We start from the raw sequence: 10,269 nt of genomic DNA, 5'->3' as shown, positions 1-10,269 counted from the left end.
TCATTTTTTTGTATTTTTATTTTTTTTTATAAAAAAAAAAGTAATAAAATACATGGTTATTATGTATTGAAATACTACATACATATTACATACATTTACAAACACAGCTTTCTCCTATTTTTAATTGACATCTCTCAGTTCTCACATTTGGCCTTTTCAGATATCATAGCAGCAGAAATGTTCAAGATCCTCATTTCCCATAGTTGTCAAAAAACCAGTTTTTTGGGTAACCCTGAGTGGAAAAAATACACATCTCATATTTTTGCATATCAGTTTAGCAAATTACTATGTCCTGATCCTTTTAAAAAATTCATTATATATAAAGTACAGGTTTTACTATCATTCATTATATATAAAGTACAGGTTTTACTATCTATTCCCAATCTGAACTGTGGGGATGAGGAATTTCTCTTCTGAACTTTAAATAAAAAAGACTATATTCAATAAATGCAAATGCTCTCTTGCTTTATATTGCTATCCTCATGAAGTCTAATACAGGTTGTTTCCAAGCGATAAATTTCTTTGTTGTAAATATTTTCTAGTTTTAGGACTGTGAAACATAACTCATCAAAACTGAATCTCATTCAAGCAGAGCATGGCGACATTTCTCTTATATAATTTCATATAAATAAAACTCTCTTAGAAGGTTTTTCTGCTAAAAAGCAATCTAGAAATGTTTAAATAAAAACATTTCAAATAATGGTAACATCAATTGAACTCTTAAATCAGGAATGGCAAACCCACTTTCCTGCTCCCTTACTTTGGATAAAATGTAATATATATTTATTTTAAACATTAGAATGATGTAGTCAAATATGCTTTTGTGCGTATGTGTGTGCATGAAAAGTAAAGATGACTGTGTGATCAAAGCTCTGTCCCTATTTATAGAATATGGAGCATACATAAAAATAGATGGCTTTGAACCACATGGTTGCAGCTGCAATTACAACTTTCATAAACCCTCTTTGTGGGCGCCCCTTGATATGGTAGTTATGGTTTCTGACAGGTTTAAGTTCAGACATGGAGACCCTGTGCCTGACTTTGGACCAGTCACCCCTCTTGGCCCAACCCACAGGGCTGTTATACAAATAAAATTAAATAAGATCTCCATATAAAAACCCTAAATTTCTGGGAGAAAAAGCAGAATATAAATTACCGTGTTTCCCTGAAAATAAGACAGAGTATTATTTTCTTTTAACCCCCGAAATAAGCGCTTAGCCTTATTTTCGGGGAGGTCTTATTTTTGGGGTGCAGGATGCGGCGAGTGTAGTCACCTCATGGCTGCTGATATGTTGCAATATTTTCGGGAAGGGCTTATTTTAGTGCATACGCTCAAAAGCCCAATTAGGCTTATTATCTGGGGAGTTCTTATTTTGGGGGAAACAGGGTAAATTAATCAACACAAAATCTAAGAAACAAGTGATCATAATTTTACCTTGATCTTTTCCATCCATCCTTTTCCTTTTTAAATTAGGAACAGGATTTTGTTGCTCTTTCAAAGCTTCTGCAGGGCAGTTGGGTCTTGGCAATTGACTTCCAGGTGTTGGTGCTGGTCGATTACTAAAATACTCATGTTTCAGTGCCTGAAAGGTAAAAGAACAGAATAAGCTGCATCTTTCAAGCAACAGTTTTCTCTATACAAGCTGTATTTTACATGTTTGATTGAATGAACTTTTGTTTGGTTAATTAAAAGTTTTGCATGAGTTGGAAAGAAATATAATGGTAATAAGAGAGAATATCACCACAGTTCTATATATTCCATTTAGAATGAGAAGTGGTACAGGACTTGAAAATGGTGTCACTGTAAAGGCAAAAATAAGGCAATAAGATCTCCAATGTTAGTATTAGCATGTTAATAGCTTTGGTACACTTAAGAACATGTTGCCAACATGTGCTGCCGTCAGACTTGGAAAGTCTGGACTTGTTTGAGACCAGCTAGGAACATAGATTTATCATACTAACTTAGCCTCCAGTAACTTTGTGCCTTCCAGATACACTGGATATCAGGTCTTTAATCTCCAGTTAACTTGTTAATATTGTGTTGATACTTTCATATTGATAAAATATAGGTAGAACAGGTAGAACATATCAAAGCCAGATCATTCTCAGGAATATAGAAATAGTCAGGTAAATTAATTAATTAATTAGAAATAAGTTAGGTTAAGTGCCAAAACATAGAACAACAGAATTGGAAGGGAACTTGGAGGTCTTCTAGTCCAACCCCTTGCTCGAGAACCCCCCCACACACTTCTCTCTATATATAGACAGATAGACAGACAGAGATTGATATAGACTTATTGGAGATATAGATACTCAAGCAGGAGACCCTATATGCTATGAAATAAAAAAGAAGCTCCTTTGAGTGCTATTCGTTATACAACCAACAGCTTTTAAACAAGAAAGAATAAGGAAGTGAACAGATCTGCGTATAATTGTATTCCTTACCCCTAAACAAAAACATCCAGAGGGCTGAAAAAGCTAAGGGGGTATAGGATGCTGAATGACTGCAAGGATGGGGTATGGAGCACCGTATTTTTGGAGTATAAGACGCACCTTTCTTCCTCAAAAAAGAGGCTGAAAATCTGGGTGCGTCTTATACACTGAATATAGCATTTTTTTGCCTCCTGAAAAAAACCCCTTCACAAAAATGGCCGTGCATACCCTTATGGAAGCTTTCAGAGAGTTCCTGGGGTCTGGGGAGGGCAGAAATGAGCAAATAATGGGCAGTTTCTTTCCCCCCCATCTCCCAGCAGCACTCTATAAGCCTCCATAAGGCTATGCATGCAATTTGTTTGACAAAAAACGGGCCCATTTTCGTGAAAAACAGGCAATTTTTTGCTAGTTTTTGCCACCACCCCCAGGAGCACTCTGCAAGCCCCCACAAGGCTATTCGTGCCTTTTATTTGAAAAAAAAATGGGCCCGTTTTCACGAAAAACGGGCTGTTTTGGGGAGGTTTGCAGAGTGCAAAAAGGTTTTTTTTTTCCCTTTTGGAAAGCTCTTTTAACTGATTGATGAGAATTACATTGATCAAGTGTGTGCCAGCAGAAACAAAGTCTTAGGTGCTCCAGTGATTTCCTTCTCTAGCACATGGATAAATACACCTGGAAACATCTACCTACCTACCTTCTCTCTCCCCCCCTACTACCTACTGTATTTATCTCTCTATTTCCCACTATCCCTCTACCTACCAACCTACCTATCCTCTCTCTCTCTCCCTACCAATCTACTCTATTTCTCTTATCTCTTTTTATTTGTCTCTCTCTCTATCCCTCTCCCTACCTACCTACTGTATTTCACTCTCTCTCCCCCTCTACCTACCTTCTTACCTACCTACCTACCTACTCTCTCTTCCCCTACTTATCTACTGTATTTCTCTCTCTCTTCTCCTCTACCAATCTACCTACTCTCTCTCTCTTCCTATCTACTGTATTTCTCTATCTCTATTTCTCTCTCTCTCTCCCTACCTACCTACTGTATTTCTTTCACTCTCTCTCTATTTTTCTCTCTCTCTCTTTCCCTTTATCTACCTGCCTACCTAATTACTCACTCTCCCTACTTACCTACTGTATTTCTCTCTCTTTCTCTCTCTCTCTATCCTTCTAGCTACCTACCTACTTTTTTTAAAATTTGCCTCTTCAAAACCTTGGTGCGTCTTATACTCCAGTGCATCTTATACTCCGAAAAATACGGTACCTTTAATAAAGTACAGGTACTCCTCTACTTACAACCACAACTTAGCCCAACATTTCTGTTGCTAAGCAAGCCAGTTGTTAAGTGGGTTTGCCTCATTCTATGACCTTTCTTGCCACAGTTGTTAAGTGAATAACAGCAGTTCTTAAGTTAGTAACACAGTTGCTAAGTAAACCTGGTTTCCCCACTGATTTTGCTGATCAGGTCGCAAAAAAAAAAAAGGGGGGGGGGGTTTGCAGGGACTAACAAAAGAAGGTCCCTTTTCTAAGGGTGTTGTGATACAGCATTTATGCCAAAAAAGGCAGTTTGTTATGCAGTGCATAGCCCTCCTTTTATCATTCTCACAGAAGCAGCAAGATCTTTGTGCAACAATTTTTTTTGTATGAAATCGATGCAATACAAGACTATCATAAAAGAATAGTCTATATGCAATTAATAGACATGTTCGTTGCAACTATACACCTCTTGTTTTCTGGAAGGACCTATAGGACTGAAATACATTTCTAAGTATCTATGCCAGGAAAAACGTTTAGTGTGACCTGAGAAAAAAATGAAGACCACAAGAACAGCTGCAGCACATAATTAGACCTTCCCAGTCTTAAAAAAGAATAAAAATAAAGGCAGCTCTATCTGGAAACATTTGTTCATATGCAGTTCTCAAGAAAGGGTTTAGGAAAAAGGTCTGAAACGTTTCGCTAGTGTTGATTAAAAAACACACCAAACCAAGATTTTAAAACACATGCTTTCAATTACAAATACAATATGGGAATAAATTTAGTAGTACTTGTATCTTCTTATAATAAATTCTGTTGCAAGCACTCTAGCTACTTGTGGGGCCTCGGAGAAAGGGAAGTTATTGGTTCAGTGCCCATTCTTCTTCTTCTTCTTCTTTGCCGTCTGAGCCAAGGGAAAATTGCTTTGCCACTAAGTGCTGAGGGGTCAAGCATGCTTCTCCTTTCCACTAGCAAGACACAAGCCTTGCTTCCTTCTCTCTCTTCTCCATTGCTTAAGCTGCTTTACCCGACTGATTGCTTGAGTTGGTGGCCCTAGATTTTGGCTGATGAAGTCCTGCCTTGCAATTTGCTTTGGCTGAATCACAGTTCAGCCACCAGCCAGATTCAAATTCACTTACAAATTTCACTTACCATTTTAACTTTATCTTGAGAACTGGTTTTCAGAAAGCAAGCTGAAAGGTTATTAACTCACTGATAACATCAGAAACAAGCTCTTTGCCAAGAAGACGGCCCAAAAAGGGCAATAGACATGGAAGATGTGGGGTTGTTGTTTTTTTACAACAAAACAGGGAAGTTTTGAGCACACTATCAATAATTTATAGGGTAAGTTAATTACCTGACTAGCTGTGAACCTAGTACAAGGATCAAAATGAAATAAGCCTTGCAGTAATTCCAGCAAATCATCACCGGCGGCACTGAAGATGTGCTGAAACTGCATTCCAGGGAAACTTTTAAAAGTAACATAATCTGGAAGATTTGTCATACCCTGTTGGAAGAAAAGGAATCAAATATAAAAAAAGCTTAGTTACTATGGAATGATAGTCCCCCATCCATAAATACAATTTAATTCTTCAGCCAATCAACTTACAGGCCATTGCTCTTCTGTTGGCGTACCAAGGGTTTCAAAAATTTTGGTGAGCTGATCCAGATCAGAATCTCCTGGCAAAAATGGAACCTATAGTAAGATGAACACATCGGGATTCAAAATGTTTAACAATTTGGCTTTATAAGTCTCAGGGTTTCTGAGCAATAAATTCAAGGCATGGCAATAAATTCTCTACATTGCGAAAGTCTGGGGTTTTTTTTTTTTTTTTTACAACGATTGGAGAAAAATTTAATTCCATACAGATGATGGGGAGAAACCCTGGAATGACTGAAGTGATGGAAGAACAGAGAAAAGGCCTCCCCAAGCAATCTACTCACTGATTCATCAAGAAGAACGTGAGAAAGAGATTGGCAAAAGGAAAGACAGAGTCTCACTCCAATGTGGCTCAGACTCCACCCGTTATTAGTATCGGTTGAAGGAAAGCAACCTTAAACATGTGAAAATTCTTAGGTTTTATGGAGATACCAAAGATGATTGTAGAATACTTTGCCTCCTCTCCACACCCCCCCAAAGTATGACTGATCCTTACCTTCAAAGCGACTCTGTATGTATGTATGTGTGTGTGTGTATATATATATTTGTGTTACAACCCCTGGTATGCCCAAATATGGGAGGAAGCTCACTACTCCCCCTTTCTGTCCTTCGGCCCATTACAGAAAACCATCCAGGCAGAAAACAATATTTTTTATTTTTAATGTTGCCTTTTTATATTTGTGTTGTATTTGTGCTGATAAATAAAGGGAGACTAGTATAGATCTATTTCAAGCTATTTAGCTCTCATCAGCTAAATCCCAGTAAGGGTATGGCTAGCTGATGAGAGCTAAATAGCTTGAAATAGATCTATACTAGTCTCCCTTTATTTATCAGCACAAATACAACACAAATATATATATATATGTGTGTGTGTGTGTGTGTGTGTGTGTGGTGTGTGTGCGTATATATATATATATATATATATATATATATATATATATATATATATATATATATATATATATATATATATATATATATATATATATATATATATATATATATATATATATTACATACACACACACACACACACACACAAATATATGATACTTATTATTTGTTATGGCAGAAGGAATAGCCTTCAGGAACAGCCGCTACCAAGATAATGATTAGATAAAAGAAACCTGAGTCCGGGGCAAAATTGTAACCTAAGAAAATCTCTGAGTCAAGCCTCTCCCTAGTTCTCTCTTATTTGTTAACACCGACAGACTGAATGATGGTGCAAGAAGTGAAATTTAATCTGTCAATCACTTTCGGTCAAGACCTGTCCCATACTTACCCTTAGAAGCAATTCAGCCAAGATGCAGCCTACTGCCCACATATCCACACCCACTCCATACATTCTAGCTCCAAACAATAATTCAGGTGCTCGATACCACCTGTAAAACAGGTAACAATCGGATTACATTGTCTTTCATCACTGAAAAGACTTATGTAAGACTTAAGGTACAAACGTGTCAATTACTTTTTCAAAGTACAAGTTTAAAACAATATGAAGAAGAAATGCAGATAAGAAATCAAATATAAGCAATGAAATATGGGTGGATAGTCATCAAATCTCTAAAAAAGTCATGTATGAGTACACTTTACAAGCTTACCATGGTATGAAATATTTTATATCCTTTTCACAATCAAGCTATGTGGAGAGAGAGAGAGAAACTACAAACTTGTTCACTTTGTGTTTGAGGATGAAAATATTTATTTAAGTATAGACCTTTCCTATAGTTAGTACCTTAAAATTAACTTGAAAAAAATACTTTAAAAAGTTGAAGAAAAAGTAATGAACAATATAATTAATACCATTAATACCAAATCTTCAAAAGCAGAGTTTCCAAAGAACCGCATGGTTTTAATTCAGCTTAAATTCGCCATTAGGCTGAATGAGTCCTAACTGTAACAGATATTAACAATAGGGCCAATTCTGAAGTAACACATGTACTGAAAGTTCTTACAAGAATTAAAGTTATTGGTAAGTAATAGTTGTATAGAAAAGATGCATAATCAGTTCTCATTTTCACATAGCAGAGTAGGTATGCAGCAATCGGTATATTTCCTTTTATCAACTTCCTACTTACCGTATACATATTGCTTCCATTTCCTTACATGTCCTCCCCCCCCCCCCCGATCCAAAAATGATCTTTCTCACACTCAAAACCACTCACCACACTTGTATTCTTCATTAATTATCTCAATCCTTCAACACAATCACATTAATCATATTTTTAGAGTTGTACTTTATTTGCCAAATGTATATGAATACATTTATGCTTAACCACATACTCAAAACAGACAGACTGTTTTCTAACTAATTCTCACCATCTGCTCTTCTAATTCATTTTTAGGTCACCTCATAGACCAATAGATTTTCCATACTTTCCTATTGCGGTCCTCCCATTTGTTCTTTATAATTTAACAAAATAATTTCTTCCTCACTTGTATTCATTTAAAATGTTGCATGATTTTATCCAAAATTCATTTTTTATCATTGTTCAGTGGAATATGTCACTGTAATAATGTAACAACAATCTATGGCAGGGGTGTCCAAACCTGGGAACTTTAAGACTTGTGGACTTAAACTCCCAGAATTCCCCAGCCAGCATGGCTGGCTGGGGAATTCTGGGAGTTGAAGTCTACAAGTCTTAAAGTTCCCAAGTTTGGACACCCCTGATCTATGGTTTCCTACTTTCATACACACAACATATTAGGTTACACCAATACATACTTTTAGAGGTATATTTTAGTCATTCATTCATAATTAAATCCATACTATTTTCCTACATGTAATTATTAATTGCATTTTCCAAGTTTAGCCAACCTTTGTTAAATCTGTCATCTTTCTCTTACTAGCACCCACACACAATGCACCTATTCTTTCAGTTATTAATGCATGCTTTGTATTATTTATTCTTCTTACATTTCAAGACACAATCCTCCATATGCCATGGGCATTATCCAGGGGTGTCCAAACTTGGAAACTTTAAGACTTGTGGACTTCAACTCCCAGAATTCCCCAGCCAGCTATTCTGCCTGGAGAATTCTGGGAGTTGAAGTCCACAAGTCTTAAAGTTCCCAAGTTTGGACACCCCTGGCATAATCAGATGGGCTTATAAATATTGACTACCACCATCACTGCCCAACCAGGCTTTGGTCCTTGAAGACTTTTACACAGCATTATTTGACAGAGATGGTGTAATCTAGTTATCAGCCACAGTTGTACCCATGCCACATAGTGTAGTTTCTAAGTGAGAAGTCATTTTTGTGATATATTTAACCAGTATGTCACAAGCACAATCAAATACAAGGTTTTTTCCTAGCATGCTCACATTATTTTCTGCAAGCCAGGATCTTTATTGCATAGACTATCTTGCAAGACAAGATAGTACTAATTGTCCATTTCTTACCAAGTATAGTCATGTGAAAAAGTAATTACATCCTATGTAAAGGTGAAATAACTGAACAATAACAACAAACCTATGAAAAATGGACTTTTAAACATTTTTTTTAATTTTATAAAAAAACTTAGTCTCTGTTTAAAACTAATCTGGCAGGAATCTAAACCTTCCAATTCATTATCATTATATGGAGAGGAAGGAGAGGAAATAATGATTAAAATGTACATCAATCCCAGGATCTGAAAATATATTTCATGTTATACTACCATCATAAATTAAGCTCTGTTTTAAAAGTACTACTATGTAATTTACTGTGATTATATTCAGCTAATGTGGAATTTAGTGTTTTTACTTTAGTATTACACTAAATAAGTACCAGAAACACCTTCAAGTATCTGTTCTTCTGAAATGTTTTACTTATGTAGGACCTTTTCCTTATCCCCAAAGGAAGAGAATCCCCCTCCCCAATAATTATGATACAGACTATCATTCTCTAAGTTATGACTAGACAAGCAAACTCAGTGATTATAAGAATTGTTTATTTGTATGCATTGAAGTTTTCTTCCTTACCTTGTGACTACCTGATGTGTATAAACTCTGTTTGGACTTCCAAAAGATTTTGCCAAACCAAAATCAGCTAGTTTTAAAACTCCGTTTTCATCCAGCAACAAATTATTTGGCTTAAGATCCTTGAAAGGTGAGAGATTGAGAAAATGATAGTAGCATGTAATACTCAAATGAAAATACTTTCCATTTAGAAAAGGCGTAACTTTTATATTTATAAAAAGGAATAAATGAAGATATCAAAACATGTATTGAGAAATAGGTTTGCAGGAAGCAGATGTTTACAGTTACGCACATATATGATTGAACAACCAAAGAGAAAAAAATAATACCTACTTAAACTTTTATGCTTATTTCCGTCTCTGAGGATATGTGAAGTCCATAATGTATTAGAAATAAATAAAAAGTTAAGACAAATATTTTTACCCTAATGATCTGTTATGTCTTTTTATTGTTATGTCTATTTATCTACCTGAGGGTAGAACAAGAAGCAAACTAATCAAGGAGAGAAGCAACTTAGAACTGAGGAGAAATTTCCTGACAGTTAGAACAATTAATCAGTGGAACAGCTTGCCTCCAGAAGTTGTGAATGCCCCAACACTGCAAGTCTTTAAGAAGATGTTGGATAGCTATTTGTCTGAAACGGTATAGGGTTTCCTGCCTAGGCAGGGGGTTGGACTAGAAGACCTCCAAGGTCCCTTCCAACTCTACTATTGTATTGTATTATTTTGGCAACATAGTATGTTTTTCCACCACTGAAGGCATTCTGAAGCATGTTACTAAAACATACCATAAATCCAAATGATATATTATTTGCAAGTATTGACTTTGTGAGAGGTATTATACTTTCAGAAAGATCACCATTGTCTATTAGGGCAAAAATAGTAACATGGCTGCAAACTGTTTAGACAAATAAATGAAATTTTATTTAGATATTAACACTTCAGATGTAATTAAGGCCAAGAC

The 10,269-nt window shown here is 35.9% G+C and overlaps 1 protein-coding gene across 2 annotated transcripts in view; it reads right to left on the bottom strand.

Annotated features, from left to right (window-relative positions):
• Nucleotides 1–10,269, bottom strand: part of CDK7 (cyclin dependent kinase 7) — a 35,533-nt gene continuing 25,264 nt past the window's right edge. For both annotated transcript variants that reach the window (XM_081944635.1, XM_081944634.1), the window contains 6 exons: nt 9,310–9,428; nt 6,627–6,726; nt 5,294–5,380; nt 5,042–5,191; nt 1,436–1,583; nt 1–232 (listed from right to left, as the gene is read on the bottom strand). In XM_081944635.1, coding sequence (XP_081800761.1) covers nt 207–232; nt 1,436–1,583; nt 5,042–5,191; nt 5,294–5,380; nt 6,627–6,726; nt 9,310–9,428 — 630 coding nt within the window. In that variant the 3' untranslated portion in view covers nt 1–206. The remainder of the gene's footprint in view (nt 233–1,435; nt 1,584–5,041; nt 5,192–5,293; nt 5,381–6,626; nt 6,727–9,309; nt 9,429–10,269) is intronic.

Source organism: Natrix helvetica (assembly GCF_964273705.1).
Source record: "Natrix helvetica genome assembly, chromosome: 2".
NCBI classification, from domain to species: Eukaryota; Metazoa; Chordata; class Lepidosauria; order Squamata; family Natricidae; genus Natrix; species Natrix helvetica.
The sequence above is the reverse complement of the archived record's forward strand: the minus strand, read 5'-3'. Positions and strand labels throughout refer to the sequence as shown.